Below are 22,328 nucleotides of genomic sequence, written 5' to 3' on the forward strand. Positions count from 1 at the left end.
TGTGTTTGCGTGTGTGTGTGTGCGCTCGCTCTCTGTTTGTGAGGCAGAGAGTTGCGTGCGAAGAGCTCGACATGTCATTCAGAGGAATCCGCCACCTGAAACGCGAGGAAGTGAAGGCGACTCAATTGGGTATAAAGCATCAGCCAACATCTGCCCCGAGCAGTGTAAAGCTGATGAAAACATCAGCTCGGAGCTCGCACAGGACCTCGCCGATTTATTTTATTTCCCTTGGATTTATCATTTGGCATTACCGAGTCGGTGCACCCAGGGGGACGCATCTCTTTTCTGCACGTAAAGTGATTGTGAACAACCAACACTATACTGGAATTAACTGATATCCACCGAGATTTGGGGTTGGTGTCTTTATTTTTTGGTGTGATTTGAGCAACATTATTATTCCATAGTTTATATTCAGGGATCCGGCATGCCTTCTGTTCTTTTCAAAATATTGATTAGATAAGTTGCACCCGTGTGTTGTTTTATTTTGTAACTATTGGCATTGTTAGGCTATTAAGCTTTCATATGCCATCAGTCTTAATACTTACTAATCCACAGGCTATTTAGTTTAAAATTGAACTACAGCTTAATTAGGGTTATTTTAATTTAATTTTAGGGATGCCGGGATTTACTTCACATTTAACTCCAAGGAATGACTTTTAACGATGTAATGTGCAACAGCCAGTCGGAACATGTTTTAATGCTCACTGTCTTACATGTGTGTACGTTTCTCTCTCCAGCCACATTTAAGTTAACGTCTTCTCTGTCTCACCCGCAGCGCACCTGTTACCTCCACGGAGCTCAAGATCATGATCCCTCCGGGAGACTGCATGTATGCGGGCAGAAAGAGGAGGAAGCCCGTCCAAAAACAGTTAAGGAGCGCTGCTGAATATGTTACATTTGTGAAATCAGGGCTTGGTAATACATTTACTAGTACCCTGCCAATGTGCCGGGGAAACGTCCCGCTCAGCCTTATGATGTGGTCACATTAAAGAGTGGCTAAAATATAATGAACCGCAGGAAGTTACTGAGCGGCTGCAAAACGAAGGTGTGAAAATAACGGCATAAGCTCCAGATGCTATTGACTAGCAGTTTTAATAGTGAATGTACTGAATAACATGTTATAATCATAATTACCAGATAACACTAGTGATCATAGGATGTTTTGTTGCAAAAATACTCCCGAAAATATAGCACGTATTAATACCAATACTAATACTAATAATTGGCTATTATAAAGTGGCTATTTATTTATAAGCCTCGTACCACTCACTAAACTTAATATTTGCTACAGATTTCTATCTTAAAGATTTGTATCCAAATAGCCAGAAATGGGGGTGAATGATGGGTGAACTAAGTTTATTATTGTATTTGCCTCCCTGTTGCTTCCTTATCATTGGCAGTGGAGTAACGTTTAGCATAGAGTTGTTGTTTTGTTGAACTTTACATGTCTTTACCCTGCAGGCACATAGGAGTCAAAGTGTGTTTTTGTTTGATGCTGTTTTAGATGTCCATAATTTTTTGATGCAGAGGACAACTGTTTTAGGACAATCTAGTCAGCTGATGTCATGAATAGTGAATGTTGGTTATATAAGATTTCGAGGAGGGAAGTGGTAATTTAACAAGGCCTGTGGCATTTATAAAGTTTTCATGTTTCGCTGTGCCTTTGCTGCTGATCTGAAAGGAAATCTTTGCCACATCAAATCGACACTGTACGTGTGCACTGCACAGAAATATACTTCTTCTCATTCTAGTCTGATAGTGAAGCCACTAGACATTTTAGGACTTTGAATTATGATTCAGTGCCTCCAGTTATCAATTGATCATTCTTTGTTTAATATTGACCTTGACATTCACATGTATTCCTTTGTATATTTTCCAGTAGTTAAGTGATTATCAGTTGGTTCATGAGAATAAAACAAAGTAGAAGCATTCATGTAAAAGTATTCGGTCTCTGTGGAGATGAACAGAAACTCTCAGCTGTGGAAATTGGAGCTGACCATTACATATCATGTGAAGTTCAGCTGGTAAAGCTGTGGTACACCTTGCTAAAATACACAAATAACTCTCTGCTTAAGGAGCATTTTGCATTCCCTGCAGCACTGAGGCGGATAGGGCAATACGTCCAATGTCTTTAATATCAGAAGTTGCTAAGATGAATGGAACAGCCATGGAGGGTTTTAGTAAATACAGATATATTTCTTTAATGTAGACCGACAGGACCTATGTCAGTGTGGAAAGATGTTTTGCAGGGAGAGAAACTTGCAATGACAAAGCTCTTAACTTGTTTGTTTTTGTCTTGTGAAGAAACAAATCTTACCATCAGACATAGACATTTGTCATGGGAGGAAACACAAATCATTGTGGTGCATGGTGTAGTGGGGACGGCTGAGTCAAAAGGAAATGCACTTTAAAGAGAGAAGGACTTGTCTCTACTTGGGTTGGCAAGGTGCGGTGCTTGCCATAGTCAACCAGAGTCAGACAAAACTTGATCCTGTAGTTTGTATCATTATGGAGGCACAAATATTAAGGAAAATGGACAGATATCTATTTGGAAACTGTTTCTGAAAAATGCATTATTTCTTTAGTAGTTTGGTGCCCTATTTTTCACATTGATCAAGAAGTAAAATAGTCACACAATAAACTTAGTAGTCAGGTGTTGCTCCACTTTTTCCCCAGAGTGTTTGGAAGATTTTGTGGCAAGATACATTACATACAGGATCCTAGCCAGAGTTTAGAATTCACCAAGACCATTAGGGACCAGCAAGCTGACCGTGTGAGCTTTATAAAAAGGCCTGTGTCATATAGTGTAGGTGAGACTTCAACTGACTTTTCTGTGTGATGCTGTCACTTACTGCCTGTTGAGGTGGTTCAAGTTGAAGTGTAGTCAGGTATGTGTGCAGTGAGAAAAAACCCCACATGATTTAGTTGGGGGCCATTTAGCTAAAATTATTCTTATTTTACAGCTAAATGCATGACTTCTGAGTCTGTCCACACACACGCTTCCTGACACCCATTCACCCCCATCTTTCTCCCCCCCTCTGCCCCGTCTCTCATCATCAGGAAGCCGTCTTCTTCCAATGAGAAAACCAACCCGTCCAAGCGGCACAGAGACAGGCTGAATGCTGAGCTGGACCGGCTGGCCAGCCTGCTGCCGTTCCCCCCGGATGTCATCTCCAAGCTGGACAAGCTGTCCGTGCTGCGCCTTGCAGTTTCCTACCTCCGCGTCAAGAGTTTCTTCCAAGGTAAAGGAGGTCGAAAGATGACATTTGTAGCGGCAGGTGGAGTTTATGTGTGTGTGTGTATGTGTGTGTGTGTTGGTCTTTGAGTTTGTAGGGAGTTGCTGATTTGATATGGGTTAGGCCAATATATGCGGCTGATAATGGGATTTCTGCTGCTGTAAATTGGTCAGTGTTGTCCACCTCTGATATATATTTATTGTAAAACTGACTCACTCATACGCTGGTTGGCTATGGAAAGCCTGTAACAAATGTTTATATTGAATTTAAGTTAAGATGCTACATAAGTACGCGCAACAATTTTATCTATATTTTTAGTAGTGGTAGTAATGAGTATTTGTAGTAGTCTGGAAGTAGTTTAAGTAGAAAATAAATATGAATACTATTTTGCAATATTTTGGAAAGTGTCTCTTTAGATTTTCTATGTAATTTAAAAAATATTGCTTTTTAGACACTCAAAACATCTGCTTACCTCCAAACTAAATCAGTCAAACCCTTGTGCTGAATGATTCTGTTAGGTGTCCAGGATTCAGGCTATATTGCGTCTATCTGCTCTCTTTTCTATCATTTGTCAGTAGTACACCAGGGGTTAAGTTAGAGTAATCTCTTAGAGTCTTTGAAACTTTTCCTATAGGCCTCATGAGGAAGAATCCTCTAAGCTCCGAGACATGAACCGAGATAAGAGATACTACCTGAGAATGCAAGGGGCAAAGAAATAGCACAGTTTGCATTGTAGGTGCTGTACTCTCCTGCGTTCTTTTAGGAAACACTGTTTTTTTCGGTCACAATTTTTGGCAGCTGTGCCCCAGTAACTGACATTACAGAGAATGTGTTTCTTGTGTTGTCTCATTCTCCTGTGTTGCCGTGTTTCTTTTTGGATGTGTTTTATTAAATTAGTGCGGATTATTTATGATGATTTGAAAAAAGTTAGAAACATTACTGTAGATTTGAGGCATTGCTTGTATATTCAATCCAATCCATCAAACCCCTACCATCCCTTTATGTCTTGTCACGTGTAACATGTAATTAAAAAGTATACTGAGGCCCACTCTTGTTTTCCCACAATCTCTCCGTCCACTGAACGCCTCTCTCCTTCACCTCGTGTTGCTCCACAAACCACTTCAAATATTCATAGCTGCTTCAGAACGCATTTCGTTGTTGGTGGCCTCGGCAGCTGCCAACACAGAGGCTACTGGCACAGCTGGATGCGACAGCTCAGACAAGAGGTGTTTTTGTTTTTATTAAGAAGAAAGAATAAGCATCTTCCCTCTGACTTGCCAGTGAAGATGCTTGTAAGAAAGTAGAAGGGGAATGGAGGGAAAGGGAAAGCAGTGGAGAGGAAGCAGTAGAGAGGTCCTGTGAGTCTCACTGCCTTCCTAGTCCTGGGGGCTGAAACAAAGTCCTCATCGAAAGATGTTTTCTTGGAGAAGTTGGCGGGTGATTTGCAAGGTTCTGACCGGCTGAAAGTTTCGCCGCCATCTCTTCTTTGACACATGTGGCTTTCCTCTTTCCCCTTCTCCTCCTCTGATCCTTGCAGTACCCTTAATCTCCATCATCCGCTGCCTTGGTTTTGGCATGGCACCCAACAGCTGGCATCCTGTTGGCCAGAGTCATGCAACTTTACACACACACACACACACACACACACACACACACACGCTCACTTATTTTACCCAGAATGCTCATTTAGCTTAGCCATCACGCAAAGTTGCAGTACAGGTGCTAATCGGACTTATTAAAGGTGCCTTTCCTGGATAAGGGATCACGCAGAGATAAAGATCGCCACCCCTGCCTCAATGAAGCCTGAGGAGTGTCAGTGGCAAGCCAGACCTGTAAAGGGCCCTCCTTATTGGAAAATGGAGAAGGTTTAGTCATGTGTGAAACTGTTAAAAGTGTTGAAAGGTGTGTTGAAAGTGAGCAGTGACGTTGTTTGTGTATTGTCTGACAGTGCTAATAGCTTTCTGTGCTCACCTTCCAGAGTTACAATAAGCTTTTAGGCACTAATATGGTAACAGTAAAGGTGGCATGCACCGTGATTTATTTTAGGATCTTTTACTCTGATCTCTTTGAATGTGCATTAATGCCAAAGCCTCTATTTGTTTGCTCCACCTCTGCTGGATGCCTTGTTATCAGTGGCAGTAGTGACCGGCTTAGCTGTCTTTTGATGCTCCTCTAATGAGATTAATCAGAGTGGAACATGAGGGATTTTGGCTCTGTATACATCTGCAATCTCTGCCCTCCCTCTCTTTGGTCAACTCACTTGTCTCTCAGTTTTTCCACTGTATTTTAGTGTGGCCAGAGCTCTTCCAGATAAATCTGAGATGAGCAGCAAGTACATGTCCACATCCTTCCTGTGGTTTGGAACAACATTCATAATCATTTTTTTTTCTTTTTTGAACAGTGAGTCATTCACCCGAATACATGCAATGAAACCACAAAACCTGTAACCTTAAGTTTCATTTGCATTCAGTAACTGTTCAGGAAGAATGAAGATTTTTCTATTCATACTGATGCAGTTCTCTGTTTTGTCCACTGGGGGGACTGTGTGACGTTGCTGCTCAGTCATCACTGATGTCCAGCTCAGTTAGTTGTGATTAAGTAGGCATGGGATTTGGCCACAGGACTGTACCATTTGTTTTGTTTTTTCAAAAACATAGATTTACTGACTGAATTTACTCCATTATAAGACAGTTATTTGAATGTCATGTGCAGTGTGTTACAAAGTTTAGAGACAGAGGAGAAGAAGAAGAGTAGCAGGTGGTTTTTGGAAGCACACTGAGATTCTGCCGGTTGTCTCCCTTGCGTGACTGCTCAAGGGTGGAGCACTGTAAACGGTGTGTTCCTATGCTCTGTATGCAAATATAGCTCTAGGCTGTGTGTGTGTCTGCACACCTGCATGTGTATGTGTAAATAAAGAGTGACATCAGACTTGAAGATTCACTTCAGCTAGTTCCTTTATTATTCAGTCCCCGGAGATTCAGTTGTGATGTGTTTACGGACACAATGATGATATATGACCTGGGATGACTCCATGTGGAAATTTAGTTTCCCTTTTTTAATAGAATTGTGTTTAATTTGCCTGTAGGGTGCAAATATCTACTGCTGTACAAGATCACAATAGTGCTTGACATGGAAATATATTTGGAATTATTGCAGATGAACTATAGAAGAAGATTTTCTTTTGAAACTCACAGCCCCACTGGTCAAACATGTGCCCTTTATTGTATGTTATATAGACTGTAATATTTCTAATGTATGTGCCTTAGCATACACCTGCAGACTTAAGACTTAATTATGGACACACCATTCTGCTGCCACAGTCATCTCCAGTTGAGAGGACGCACTGGAAATGCACGCAATCGTGTTTAAGCATGCCATGGCACAGGTAAAGCATGTTGAGCCAGTGAAAAGGGGCCATAAGTCCAGAGGGGCTAAAAAAATAATGATAATTAAAAATCCAAATCATCAGTTTATAGCCTACAGGCTGCGTGGAACTCTTTGTCCCGTGTTTTTCCTCAAATTTTTATTTTAGGTCAGGATATCTATATTTTCAGCATTTTTAGGCAGTTCCTCAAGCAAGTATAGGTCCGTGTGAATGTGTGTGTGTGTGTGTATGTGTGCGTGTGTGTTGACAGTCAGCAGGCTGTAATTCCCTTCTCTTCCATGTTAGGTCTCTGCCCTCACTATAATTGCTGAGCTTGTTAAATATTTACCCTAAGGATTAACTATCCCTCCTCCTTTGTCTTTCTGCCCCGATTGCCTTTAATTCTCCTCCGGTGTGTGTGTGTGTGTGTGTGTGTGTGTGTGTGTTTTTGGAGTCTGTTTTGCGCGATTGTGTTCCTCACTGTTGTTTCGTCTCATTATTTGAAACTCGAATTTTGCTTTGTTTTGAAAATGTAATCAGGTTATGACCATGCTTTCAGAAGGGATCAGGTAATTAAAGGCAGATCTTCAAGGGACTACTTCCTTTTCAATTTTGTAAATTTGTATTATTGAGCTGCTGACGGGGGGTTTCAGTGACAGGAAGGCAACCATGATATCTGATCTGAAATAAAGCAAGTCATTGCTTTGATTCAGAATGTGAATCAAGGGAATGTGACAAGCACCTCTGCTCTCTTCAGTCGCCTTTCCTTTCTTTCCCTTGACTAATAAATTGAAACAGGCTCTAACAAGAGCAGGAGTCAGCAGGGCTTGTGATGAGAATCAGGTGGCAGTTATAAGGCAGAGGACCTGGAGACCACATAATAAAGGACAGACCCCCTCCCCTGACGTTCAGCCTGCCCTCCTATTTATAAGGCTAGTGTATTGCACTGCCACAGGCTTGATATCAGTTGATATAATTCATGCTAATGCATTGATATTAGCTGCTGCCATGGTATGTATCTCAGTAAATCTAAAGCAGTGTTGGCGCTCCTTTTGTGTGTTTTGTTTGTGTGCAATGTGGCCACATCCATGGTTAGTTATTTCTGTCACAGCTTTATTCCCTCTCGCTCTCTGTGTCTCTGATAAAGCAGAACATTTTCAAACAAGAACTCTTTGAGAAAAGTTGATTGTAAAGCATGTAAGCTTGTGACCAGAGGATCACCAGTTCCGATTCCCAGAATAGCTGGAAAAGTTTCACACTCCCTCAGACAAATAGTGTTGATGTACCCCTCAGCAAGACCTGTACCTGTAGCTTGTGTCTTTGGAACAGAGCGGGGAGTTAAATTGATTTTTTCTGGATATAGACACTAAACCCTGACAGCTACTGTAGACGCTGGGTTTGTCTGCTAAGTGTGTGTATTACTGTGTACTTGCCATGGTGGCTATTTTGACTGTGGTTCTTTGATGAGGTGCGCTTTGACGGCGTCTGTCACCATCTCAGGTCTTGACCCTCGTGGCGCTGCGATCAGATTCCCCATCACACCGATGGGAAAAAAGCAGCATCGGCACTAATCCGTATGTATTTCTCATTGCCCGTATCTATCTCTCTCTCTGCCCTCATCGTCATTCTCGGGATCACACACATGGAAAGTATCCTTCATCTCTTCCAGAACCCCAGCTTCTCCACCCACAGTATTGACTCACAGGAATATGTTTTATTTGGACCTTCAAACCACAGTTCTTTCTGTTGTTTGCATGTTTTATTTTGTTCATGTTCTTGTTTCACTTTTCATTTTTTTTCAGCCACTGCCCCAATTAGAGGGCCGTACCAAAGGAAAGTTAAATTAAAGCTGATTGATGGATTTGATTGATGAAGTTTATTGTCTATATAGACTAGAGTAAAATTGGAATACCATAAAGAGGTCTATTGTTTTTGACTTTGGGGAAATGGTGTGACAGACCAAGTTTCACTAGTATTACTAAACCCCTCAAATTCTTCAAATCACCAAATGAGTGGACTGTATTTGTCAGTAAATGTGCAGTAGAGCATTTTTTACCCCCCTGATTTTTCAGTGTTCTTGTATTCAGTGTTGCTTTGATACTTGTGGACCAGACTGCTTTATTGTTGCTTGTTTCAAGACAAAAACTACATCATAGACATGTGAAAGTATCTCGCCCTCATGGGCAGAAAATGTTGTTTGATTTTAGATCAACATTCATGTACTAGACATGTATGGCTAATTGAGCAGAAGCTGAGGCACATTCTTTGTTTCTGTCTGTTATCATTCAGCAGTGGCTCTTCAACACAAGCGACAGCTGCGTCACCACTGTCAGTTGGGTTAAAAACGTTTATGCCTTCCTTTGGAATATTGCATGTACAATATCTAAAATTGATCATAATGTACACTTTAAAATGTAATCAGTTGCTCAACATATTGCTCCAATGTGTTTTATTATCTCTATGGTTTCTCCAAGCTATCTGGAAGCTCCTAAAGAAACATTATTTTTACGTCTTTGCTCATGCTGATGATCAACCTTTAGAGGGACAACCAAGATGATTACCAACATCATGACTCTGATATTTGACATACATGTTTGGCAGATTAAAGCTAATCTTGTTACTCTAACTGGTAACAACAGCAACACTGAAAACAACAATGAAACTTAATTATGTTAGTCTCTCTAAAATCCCTTTAAGAACAAAGGTAAAGGCAATGCTTTGCTTGTAAATGATCAGCCCTGGAAATCATCAGTGTCTTGCAATGTATCATAACAACCCCTAAAGTTACCACCAAAACAAATCTCATGCCCAAATATAAATACTTGTGGTGTAAATGTATCCACATCGCAACGAGGTGTATTTATAAGTGTGTGTGAGTGTGTGTCTGGAAGCCCTCAATTAAAGCCCCGCCTTCCCTCATAGCTGTCAGTCCAGTAAGGGCGTTGACAGGTTACAGGAACACATAGACTCACACATGTGATGAGTGACTTGAGTGCAAGACTGCAACACAAAATCCATGCAACTGCCATCAGTGTTTAGATCTGCACCACGCATCTCTGTCGCTAACCTGCACTATGCATCTGTGTCGCTAACCTCCGAACGTGTGCCAGCCGGTTTCAATATTGTGTTGTCTGCCCCTAAATGCTGGGTGAGCTATAATAAAAGAGGAAGAGGAAGGCCACAGAGCCGACAGACTCACGCCAGGCATACGGCACTTTTGACGTCAGCCAGCAGACAGGAGATGGTTTTGTAACTAACCCACCGTCGTGCAATAGAGGAAGGAGGCAACTAGACAAAACAACCACTCTAGATCCTTATTCACTCATCTACAAAGTTTAAGAGAATGTCATGGATTTAAGCCCCCGCTCCCTGATTATTTGGGTTAATCCTTTTCATGTCAAATCTGTACCAAATCGAGTCAATACCAGTGCAGACCATTCAATTTCCCAGAGAGGGAAGTGCTGCAGCGTGATAGCCGTTTCTGAATGGAGTCTTTGCTCAGGGGTGAAAATATGTATCAGGTCACATTATAGACGGACTGCGTTTTTACTAAACTCTCAGTGACCCTGCATTTTTTCCTTCCCCATACTCTGCAGACATGGCGGTAGGGCAGAGGCCGAGACAAATCAGCAAGCCGCGTGGACTATAAATGAAGTGAAAAGGTTTGGCAATAGAAAGGTCAAGATGTGGTCAATTCAATGTTGTTTTGAGTTTGTGAAAAAATCTTCTTTACCCACTAACATTATACCTTCGCGGTGCTACATTGGCTTAAAACCTCACCCAGCATGGGTTGAGGGGTGGAAAACACCTTTGACAGGGCCATCACAGTCAACAACCATTGTTTAAATATTTATGCACATTGCATATTTGGACAGAGGGCAGAGTTAGAACACTTATTAGTTCACACCGAGATTCCATGACTACATCCTGATGAGGCACTTGTTGAATGTAGGTTTCACACCCATGTTCTTACGGAAAAGTGCTCTTAATATTTTTAAGCTCAAAACACTCAAATGCCACAAAGAGCGGGAAATGAAGAAATATTTTATATTTCATAGTGTTTTTTTAGCCACACTAGTGGCGTGGCTCTGATCGGATGGCCTGTCTCTCGCTCGGCCGGTTCGTCCACCACTTTGGTCCAGACTGAAATATCTCTATTGGATGGATTGCCATGAAATTTGGTACAGGCATTCATTGTGTCCAGTGGGTGAATCCAACTGACTTTGTTGATCCCATGGCATTTTTTCTAGCGCCATCAGTAGGTCAGATTATTTATTTGTCCAATACTTGCAAAACTATTGACATTCTTATCAGCCTCAGCTGTACTAGCATGGCTGTAGACACTTGTTCACTGACCATTTCATGAAAATCAAAATAATTTGGGTTCTTCCAAGGAACCTATTCAGGTTGACCTGTGGCACTAGGATCATATGCTCCCAGGTTGTGACTATACACCGAGCCCTTGACTGCACAGCTCATTAACCCATTTGTTACATCTGTCTATACCTTTTTAGAAGTAAACACTCAAACTTACTGAAGGTCAAACTCTTTGACCTTTTCATTCACCCCTGTTGTTTGACCCAATCACAGTGTTAGAGGAGCTAGGAGATAGGGATCACTGGGAATCAGTTAAACTTCTTGGGTAATTAGTATCAACTTGACGAGCTGTGAATCCATGCTCACATGCTGATTTCTTGATGCTGTAGTTGTGCCGGACGATTGCACATTTGAGTCCGCCAGCACGCAACGCATCAAAGCCCAAAGGATGCATGGACTTAAACCCATCAGCCCATCATATCAGTTAAATGCCATATGTCGCAGCAAGCCTGAAGACAGATACAAGCAGACTGGCCAGCACTGTTCTGGTGTTGGTGGCACGACATCTCCACTTCACCCGGAGTTGTTACACTACAAGACTTTTACATTATAAGTGAGCAACCAGCAGGTCACGTTCTCACAATTTCTTTTGGCAACTCATCAGATCATTTGATGTAGCTTCTCATCCTGATTCACCGTAGTTTTAGTGATCAACACACATCACTGAAGCCTCATAAGATCTAGTGATGTGTATTGTGTGTGTGTGTGTAAGAGCGTCCAGGGAGAATTAATTACAACATCCCAGTCTGTTTGTGCGTGTATGCTGTTGCAGCAGAGAAATTGTGATCTTATGTGTGATTGTCATCTTCAAATGGGGGTATGGATGCACCCTGTCACCCCATTTCTATCTAATTTCTTTTATTAACCATTTGTCTTTTTTCTCCTTCCTTCTTTCTTTTTTTCTTTGACCATGACTAACATTTCTGTCTCTCTCCTCCTCCTCCTCCTCCTTCTCCTCCTCCTTGTCCCTTCTCCCCCCCTATGGGGTTCTGCCCTTCTGTTTTTTTTCACTGACCTCTGTGAAAGAAAATCACCTCTCATCTCCATGTGCTTCATGAAGAGTGCGTGATCAGGCTAAATGCCAATGCTCAGGCTTTTCTCCTTCCTCTTTCCTCCACATGCAATGTCTGTAATTCCGTGCTACAAGTTCTATATACAAAGGTAGATGTATGGCCGCTTAATACATTTCCAGTGTAAATGTTAATGTTCTCACTGTTATGACTAACCTAATGCCAGTGCTCAGTCTTATCATTCCTTTCCTTTATTTTGGCATGCCAAAACCCTGGTCATTTGTTGTGAATGGGGTTTGACAATAGGTTTATACACTATGGATACTTATAATGATATCATTAGTTTCTAGACAATGGGTTGTTTTGACCCAGTGTTAGTGTCATTTTTTAAAATTGGGGTTATTTACCCAAACTAAAATATAGTATGATTGCAAGTAATATAAATAATCTTTTTTCATAGTCTGGGTTTGATTGGGACTCAATGGGTTTCTACCCATGGCTGCAGGCTATTGTGTATATTGTTTTTTCCCAAGCGGAACAACATCTGAAACAACATTAAGATCATTGTCAAAGTCACACTAATAAAATAATTTAAGGTGGAATGAAAGCCCCTTGATTTGGGATGAGACCATTTTTCTATTGCATTATCCCCACAGGCCGTTAAGAAAAATCAAACTGGTACTAGTTGCTTGATTATTTGCGATTAAAATGTTGTTATATTTCCTTTGTTGCAGCTAACATAGTCATCACTCGCCCAATGATTCCGTGCTAAATTGCACATTAGTTGCATGTCGGCTCACTCTCCCACCCCCTTGCATGTGTGTTTGCCCCCTCTGCAGTAATCAGCCACACAATAGCTGTTAACAAGTACGACAGGCCAGCCATGCTAATCCCTTGTATGTGTTGAGAACCCTGAATGGGGAAGCCGCCTTATGCATTTAGGATCCTCACAGCTAACTCATTAGTTGCTTGAATCAAAGGCATGACACTGGCTTTGTCCCTGCCTGGCCTCTCGTGCCACAGACACTGAACTCGCTTGAGTGGAGTTGGACTCTGTTGGCCTGGGGGGGGCCCCTGGGATCACAAAAGGCCATAAGTGAATTACTCAAATCAGTGCCGAGGGGGTGGGCCCCGTTAGACGCTAACTCTAACAGCTAATGGCGGCCATGCAGCAATGGGAGGTGTGTTTGTGTGCAAGTGTGTGTGTGCGAACAGACGGGTAGAGTGTGTGTTTGAGTTTGAGTGAGTGTGAATAGACAGTCGGGACTCATGCAGAGGGAGCAGAAGCCTTTGTTGGCCCAACACTATTGTTGGAAGCTGTCTTGTGTAATTACTGCCACAGCTACCGCCTAGCGCGCTGCTCTGCCTGCACAGAGCACAGAGGATGAGGAGCGCAGCAACAAGCGCACCGAAGCCCCCGGAGTTTAAGTTGATAATTATATCATGGAAGCATGCAGTGGTGCTACAAACACGCTGACAAATCCCAGCTGTTGTTTTACATAGTTTGTTATATCAAGGCATTTGATTAGAAATCTCACATGCTGCCTCGAAGTCAAGTATATTTAGAGTTCATAGGGTGTGCAAAATCCACATTTTTTGAATGGTAATGTTATTGGCAGACATATTTCTTATTACAAACATTTTTTCTGGTATTGGTTTGCAGTGTAGCTCTGCTATTTTTATAAGCACGCCACTCTTTCAGGCTTAACCCCAACTACACCCCTTTTGGCTTAGATTAACTAATTTCATATTGCCAATTTATATTCATCCCCCCACACAACAAAAACATAGACTTTGTTGATCTCCATGCGAACTTACACAATATGGCTCAGAGATTCAGTACTGCCCAAAGCCACATGTTGAAAGCCCATTTGATAACTCATTAAGCCTGGGAACAGTCATTTTTTTTATTTGTTGTGACATGTGGGCACAGAAACAGCTTCCTGAGTTTAGGAAAGAGTTTTGTGTCTGTTTATTATGGGATCACCGAATTTGAGAAAACGGAAACCATTTTGAAACAATGCTGGAATGCATAGAAACAAAGAAAAAGTCAGAAAATGTGGCCTTGATAGGAATTTAGCTCTACTAAGTAACTAAATCAATAGTAGAATCCAAGAATCAGACTTTCTTATTGTCAAGCTCGTCTTTGTCCCTCTGTTGTCCTGTTTGCATGCTAAAGAGACAAAACACAATGAAGTAATTGATGACATGACAATGATTCACTCCCCTGAACCGACCGTTGGCCGTCATCCTTGCTCAAATGGCCACCAGTTTCCTCCCAGTGAGCACCCAAGGCCTATTAGCTACAGCACAACCAATTTAACATGGCCACCCGCATAAAAAGCTCACTGGTGTCAGTAATGCGATCTGTTGATGGCTAAACCGAGCGAGTGGAGAGGCTATTCACAGTGGCTGATGAATGAACTCAGTGACACTGCCGCTCTGGCACGATACAGATCAGTGTTGGTGTGAAAGGAAGAAATCACAAGAAAGTGATGACTACATTTAACAAACCACATCAACAAACTTGCCCAATGTTCTGTAGTCTCTCCACACTGTTCTCTGACGTACATTTATCTTAACTTTTGCTGTTTATGAACCATGGTCTGTAACCTCACCCTAATGCATCATGATCCTGGACTCTGTCAGCTTGGCCACAAATAAGTGCTAAATTCCTGAACAAATTATGGCTTTCACCTGCATACAGTCGGTGTACATCTAAATACAAACTCTTAGTTGAGTGATGGAATGAATGCAAAGGGACTGAAGCACATGCCAGGATCGTGTTTGTTCTCTGAAGATGGCTACTCGCGTGGCATGAGTTCCACATGTACTACATGTCATCAGGTTGTGTCTGCATGCTGCAGCCGCCCGGGCACACTGTACATCAGACCGTTTGTTTTGTCTGTCACCTCCATTTATCTTAATTGTAGCATGCTTCAGTGTGCAGCAGCGGCCAGGCCCGGTCCCTGCTGTTGTTCCCTAATGTAAATCGATATGTTTCCATGTGGTTGGAAAGATCACTAACCAAAGGTGGCATCTGACCCGATACAGCTCAATACGCTAACTACCGTCAGCCAGATGAGGTCCCCTTTCATCAGCATTTGATATGGGAAAACAGGAGCACGTAACTCGCAAGTAAAAATAGTTCCTCAGATCATGTCATATAAAGTTAGGCTTATTTGGATAAGCTTTGGGGCGGAGTTCCTTTTTTCAGTCTCAGACGGAGTGTTTTATAAATTCACCATACAAATGTAACTGATACTGACCCAAAATATATTGCTGTAAAAAAAACAACATGCATTTGAGTGAGAAAAGGCATTAGTAAGGGCTAATTAAAGCGGGCCAAGAACGTGACGCAAGAGGGTATTTAAAAGGGTTTGTGTGTGTTTTTTTTATTGGCTGGCTGGCCATAGCTGCACTCTGAGCACCCAGAGCATTCTGAACTCTGAGTGAACTCCTGCTCTCTGCCGAATTATGAGCGAATGAGTGAGCCTGACAAAATATTTTTAGGGTGGAGAGAGACGCAAGCAAGAAGGAGAGAGGGAAGGAAGACGGTCCTTCCTTATCACACAGCCTCTTTTTTACTTGGGCACCTCAAAGATAGACAAAGGGAAGCCAAACAAAAGTTAACAGCAGCAGGATGGTCTCTGACTTGACAGCATCCAGACACATTGTTAAAGAGGAACAGCTCTGCAAGGGCAAATGTCTCACCCAGGCAGCCAGGTATCCAGTGAGTCAGGATGGTGAGTGTGTGTGTGGGAGAGAGAGAGAGAGAGAGAGAGAGAGAGAGAGAGAGAGGCAGTTGCGTGACTTGTGCTTGGCTCGGCCCTTCAGCCCCCCAGGCGTTATTTGTTAGCCAGTAGAAAGGAAGGTATATCTTAAGTGTTCAACAGTAAACAGAGCCATGACGGGGCCCGTAATGCTAACTGGGATTTATCTGGGATGTGTGCATTTGTGTGTGTGTGTGCGTGTATGTGTGCACTGCAAAACAAGATGGACAGGGCAAGGGATTTCATCGTGTGTCCCTCATCAACCTCACTTGAAATTTCATCACACTGTTGAAGTCAATGAGGAAAACTCCAGTGGGAAGTGATGATTCAGCATAACCACACACGTGTATATATACACACACACACTACAGAAAAGTGGCAAGATGCTGTTGACTCATTTTAGAATTTTTTTTTTGTAAATGTGTTGAAACCGGTTAATTCTTCTGAAAAACCAGCAACATTTTCCTGATAAAAGTTCCCAGAAGTCTTGTTGTTAGCCAATCTTTCCATTTTTTTTTTTATGTGTGTTTTAATGTGGATCGCTGGCCCCTATTGGAGGTTTCCACTAACATCACAAGCACTAAAGGCCCACTGGGGGAGTTCATGGTGAAAGCTCTCTGAGGCTTTCTGAGTGGCTTGGTTTCAACTGCAAAAAGGGGCGCTTCTAGGGGTTCTTTAGGTGGTTCTAGTGGAAAGGAAAAAAAGAGTAAAAAATGTAGTGAGTGAATGAGGAGAGGACAATTTTTAAAAGTTATGTTGCAGTCCTTTCTTGACATGAGTTCTGGTTGTTTTGTCTAGTCATGACATGTGGATTTAAGGGACTGGTAGTGAAATCAGCTCATCACACACCTTGTAAATAGGAAATTTAAGTATTCCATTATGGAGCATTATACTAATCTCCTGTCACGTTCATTTTATTAAAAGCAAATATAGGAGTAACATTTCCAAAACAGGCCTAATAACTACATTGTAGTAGTCTGTTGTGAAGACTAGTACATATGTCAAGAGGTATTTCATTACTGCTGTCAGTTGTTAACTCAGAGGTTACCTAATTTGAACAAATGAAATGAAAATCTCTTCCCTGCTGCAGCCCTAATTGTATCTTGCACATACACACACTCTTTTAAAGGCTGTCAGAGTCACACTAGTGTGGGGTTTTAAATATTTTTGATTAAAAGCTGTTGGTAGGCTTTATTTAGTGTTTCATCTCTTCTCTTTCCTCTCTACTATACTGACTTTTAACTTCAATTGACACTTTTAACCCTGGCAGGTCTCAGATCTTGTAGATTTACTGCAACCGCTTTCATTGCTTACACTTCCGCCGACTTCAACTGACGTAGTCTTCCAATTTGTACACTTGAGCTAGCGCTAATTTTTTTGGGACTTTCACTTTAACTGACACACCCAGTCATATTCATCCCCTACACTTCAACTGACATTTCAACCACTTTCAGCACTTTCAGTTTAACTGATACTTCAACTTCACTCAGCACTTACTCTTAAATGTACAATTCAGCTTCACTCAGCACTTCCATTTCAACTGCTTTCAGTCTTTGCATTTCGACTGTCACTTTTATTGCCTTTTTATTGCCAAAATGCTCCTGAAATGTCCAAGAGTTTTAATCTATCTGCAAGGATCATGGCAGGGCTGCTGTCTGTCTCGGAGATTCCTTTATTTCAGGGCCCGAACACAACGCTGGTCTAATGACTGACTCATCAGGCACAATGGCACGACCTCTTAAAGATGTGACATGACAGAGAGCAAAGGGATCGAGTCAGATCATCATATCAAGGGCAGGAGCTCATCTTGGCTAATGCAGCAAGATAAGTGAGCTGGAGTGATAGATATTGTAGTGTTTAAATTCAGATTTAAAGTCAATTCAGAGGCAACATAGTGTATTTTTTCTACAATAGGACAAAAAAAAAGAAAAAAGAACAAGAAGAAGGGAGAGAGGAAGAAAAGTAGAGAAAGAGAGAGAAAATGACAGAAAGAGGTGGTGAAGAGAAGTGTCAGACTCTGTTTCTGTCCCAGAGGATCGTGTTTAAATTGGCATGTTGCAGGGAGAACACTGTTAGAGTGAATTTAAACAGCTGCCGGCTTCACCCACAGCAACACACACAGGCTCTCACACACACACACACACACACACACACACACACACACACACACACACTGGGGCCCTCCCCTGCTCTATGTTTGCGTGCGGAGCTGGGAAATTCTCCATGCTAATGTGCCAGGGTTTGTTTTCATCATCAAATTGCAAATGTTTTAAATATGCATCACACACGCATACACACACAATCACACATATACCCACATTTATCCAGTCAGGGCATTGACAGTCTAATCCTTGTTTTCATACAGTGTCATCTGTCAAATATAGAGCTTGAAGTGGCTTCCACCCATGTTTATTTTTCATACACCACTCCCATAATTTTTCAATCATATTTAATTTCTAACGCAGCATTTCTTGACCTATAACAAATCCTGATGCTTTCCCTGGCTGTGACTCCAGATTAACGCATGCAACGACTTTGCACAGTGTGGTATAACAATTAGCTTGAGAACAGGGAGATTAAAGAGCTAAGGAGGAGCTGAGTGCAGTCTCAGCATGTTTATATATTGACTGTACAACTTGGGATGTAAAGCTTTCACATCTTAAGCCCTTATACTGCAAATTACCACAAAAACCAAAACCAGACTTGTTTCAACCAGTCATTTAGTATAGTGTTGATTCTTATAAATCTTTATTTCCTGAAAACAAAAAAAATCAGCTAATGAGATGAGATTGTTTTTGATTTTAAATGCACTTTCACCTTTTTCGAAATGGACGTATACTGTGTATTTAAGAACTGCCACTAGTCAAGACAGTGTGATAGTGTTAATATGGAACAGACAAAAATTAGCATAACCTCCATTTGCTTTACAAACATTAAAACTCACAAGACAAATTAAATGTGATAAAATTGTCATTCTGTCTAGTCTAACCCAGTTTCTCATTGTCAAGCGTTAGCCCGGCCCAGCAAACAGTCTGACACTGAAAAGATGTTGATATGACAGCCTGCACCGATGTTGAAAGTCTGTGTAAATATAGCACCAAAATCAAAACTGAGTCACATCCACTCGTCGTCCATAGCTGCCACCTGCGTCAATTTGTGAAACCGGGACTTCAATATCTGCCTTATATAAGTTAAAAAAAAAGCTGCATGCATTTGTGCTGTGTTATACCATCATTTTGTAAAAAACTTTGGGTGGGGCTTTTTGCTTGGGATGATGTTGAACTTTGCTACCTCTTGAATCCTGTCAAAATTTGCAGGGAGGCTTTATTTGATTTTCTGGGGAAAAAACAGCAAATCATGGCTTAAAGATATGGATAACCCAGTTTAGAATGGAGGACAGTGAAATTCTTGTTTGCCCAAACAAGTCAATGTAAGGTTATCACTTCAAAAGCAATATTAGTTCCTTGCTTATTACTCTACTGGAAGCGTAGAACCATTTCAGAACCTTTTCTTGTACTTTTCCATTACACCCCACAAGATGATCCTCTTTTACCTCTAAAAACAAGGGTGATTTCTTGTTTTCCCTCCTCAGAAAACCACACAGTTACAGTATGATGTCCAATGTTCTTGTCACCGTTTTGCTCCATAAAATAAAAGTAGTGAAAGCACTTCCGCCAGCTTCATTTTCAACAGGGTAAATGGAGATAATCATAGCTTTTGGGTAATTCAACTTCAATCTCTCTTAGAGGGGGTGATAACAAAAACATCTTCCTTTTTTTTCAACTGAAATTAAAGCAGTGATTCGTCCAAGTCCTTCCATGAGTAATATGTGGGTAAACAACAGTTCGCTGGAGACTCCTTCCTTGTGACTCATGAGCAACAAGTTCTCAGAGAGAGAGAGAGAGAGGCTTGGAGAGGAAGGGGGGGGCATAATAACATCATTGTGCCTGTTTGAAGTCGCATCAGGCTTATTTCCCAGATACAGTAAGTACAGGCTGTCTGCATGTCTACTGGCCTCTCGCCACTCAAAGGCCACATTCATGGAGGCTCTGCCGCCCTCACAGAGGGCAATTGGATCCACCGGATACCCTTCCCTTCTCACGCAATGTTGTGTAAACCCGGGGAAAATGACCTCAATATGTCCTAAACGAGTTAAGGATGAAGATGCCGCACCCGCTCACATGTCTCAGGCATGATAATGTGGTGATAGTTTTATAAATACCCTCTCTCATGCACACACAGAAGCAGCAAATACTGATTGTCCTGTGTCTGTCAATGTTTCTCGCTTGAGCTGATGGATCTCTTTAAAGGCTAACAGATCATCTGTGCCATCTGTTCGTATTTGAATCCTTTGTCTTTCATGTTGACTTAAACAAAATAGTTGTCTGTAGCCTCTTATGGAAACCAAATTTAAGTTATAAACTCAACAGGGCAGCTTCCCTTGGTGAGTTCAAACTGATAATGAAATAGATTGCGCTACAGAGCAGCAGTATTGACATATTCATTCTCTCTTCATAAGTTGTAGGTCTGACACTTCTGTGTTTGTCCATCTGTCTTGTAAATCTGCCTGGTTTGACAGATTTACCTTGAAAATTGGTTCCCAATCTCAGTAGGACAAACCTGGTAAAATACAGTTTAAACACATTGAAGTTTAATTAATGTAATTGAAATTATATTTTAAAATTGCATATAGAGAACAACTTTACCCCCAGTTTATTTAATTTCCCTTAAATTATTTGGGCTCTATTTTTTTTAATCATGTATCCATGTTTCTCTTGATCTATTACTTTCATTGTCATTGTATTCAGATGCCAAGGCAGCTGTGCATTTTTTAAATTTGTTTTGCCATCTCTGAGCTTGTTAATCTTCCATTTAATCCTTCCTCTCGAGGTGCCACCACTCCTTGGCCTGGAGGCCTGGACAACCTCAACCTGACTGCCTATGGGTGTGGCTTCAGCCTGCCTCCCACTCTCTCTCACACTCCCTTTTCATTGTTTTTATCTCAGTGACTGAGGCTGCTGATTCTATATTTGTGTTGCTTTCCTTCCCTCACTTGTCCGCTTCATGTCATCCTGCTCTCATTCTCACTTTCCCTTGACCACGACTTAGACATGGCCATGAAAGATTACCCATGACATTTCATTAAATGTCTCTGTAAATAGCAACTGCTAAACAAGAAGACTTGCAATGAGGTCAACGTGTCACGCTATGAGATAATACCATGAATGATTTTAACACAGTGCCGTGTTCTAGAGAGGTGGATGGGGGTTGCACAAGGCAGAAAGGAGGCATAGAATAGAAGGAGAGAAACTCTATTGCATAATTCATTGGGCCATCACAATACCAATTCTCCATTCACCCATCCTTGGACCAACATCTTTGTTAAAATGTCAGATGGGCCAATTCATGTAGAAAACGCTCAGACTTGACCTAATTGGCAGAGCCATATGATCACTGCTGGGGCTGAGGCTACTGTGGTAGACAATTAACTATGATGCAGATTTTCCAGAAAGATTATTGTTATCATTTTGTTGAAAGATTGCATATGGTTGACTCTTTTTACATACTAGTCAGACAAGTTTTTTTCAACATTTGCAGGATTCTTAGAAATTAGTGGACAGAAGATTACAGAGATTACAGCCTGTCTGTACAGCTAATAGATTCTCGTGTAACACCTCCCATGTTTTCAGTCAGCAGCTGGATGGATAGCAGAGTCAAAACACCTGCCAAAAGCCTTCAGGCCTGAGCCTTTTCTCTTGGCAAGCCTCTCCTCCCTGCTACTTCAAGTCCTTCTCCTTCTCATGCAACCTCTCCTGACCAAATTCTCAGTCAATTTCTAGGCCATATTGAGGCTGTGTTGTGGCCTCCCCCTCCCCTGCTGGTGATGTCATGACATAAAACACAAACGGGGATTTGATGAGCTGGAAAAAATCATTCCAGCTTGTAAAGAATTATTGTCCACTCTGTGTAGACATATGTATCCAAATGTCAACTTTGATTATACAGCTAGAGTGCAGGTAATAATATTTGAAATCAACACGGTTTGTGTGTGTTCATGCATTTACACTGTATGTATAACATTAACATGTCCAGCTAGCTTACTACCTATAGTAATAACCTAACCCAGCGTTCCAGGGGCATTTCATACTACATTATGTGGGGTTACAGGTGATGTTTAAAAAAAGTGTTTAGAATATACTTTTATCGAATCTACCACTGTTATTGTAAACTATATGTGCCATGTGAGAACAGAAAGCTCAACAGGCTTAGCAACAGCAACTGAGGGGGCGGGGCTTAGCGGATTGCTCAACTAGCAGCAGGATAATAGATTAAAAGTCTACCACTGCCCAACATATGTTCCAGTGATGGGTAAGGCTGGCTGCAAATGACAAGGTAGTAAAATTGCTTATTGTACGTACAAATACAGCTGACATGATTGCCGTATTTTTTGCAGTTTAGCTGAGATAGAGGAAAGCAAAACAGAGCAATGGAAAGGAAAGACAAGTGCGTCTATTTGGGGAGACGGCTCTATTTAGTTGACACTCGAAAGTGCGTTCGAAACCATAAA

General features: G+C 41.5%; 1 protein-coding gene across 1 annotated transcript in view; it reads left to right on the forward strand.

Moving 5' to 3' along the window:
* Nucleotides 1-806: 806 nt before the first annotated feature.
* Nucleotides 807-22,328, forward strand: part of LOC139304419 (uncharacterized) — a 62,005-nt gene continuing 40,483 nt past the window's right edge. Inside the window, exons 1-2 of the mRNA XM_070928349.1 lie at nt 807-868; nt 3,061-3,242. Of these exons, the coding sequence (XP_070784450.1) occupies nt 807-868; nt 3,061-3,242 (244 nt within the window). The remainder of the gene's footprint in view (nt 869-3,060; nt 3,243-22,328) is intronic.

This window comes from Enoplosus armatus, chromosome 21 (assembly GCF_043641665.1).
Source record: "Enoplosus armatus isolate fEnoArm2 chromosome 21, fEnoArm2.hap1, whole genome shotgun sequence".
Classification (NCBI taxonomy): domain Eukaryota; kingdom Metazoa; phylum Chordata; class Actinopteri; order Centrarchiformes; family Enoplosidae; genus Enoplosus; species Enoplosus armatus.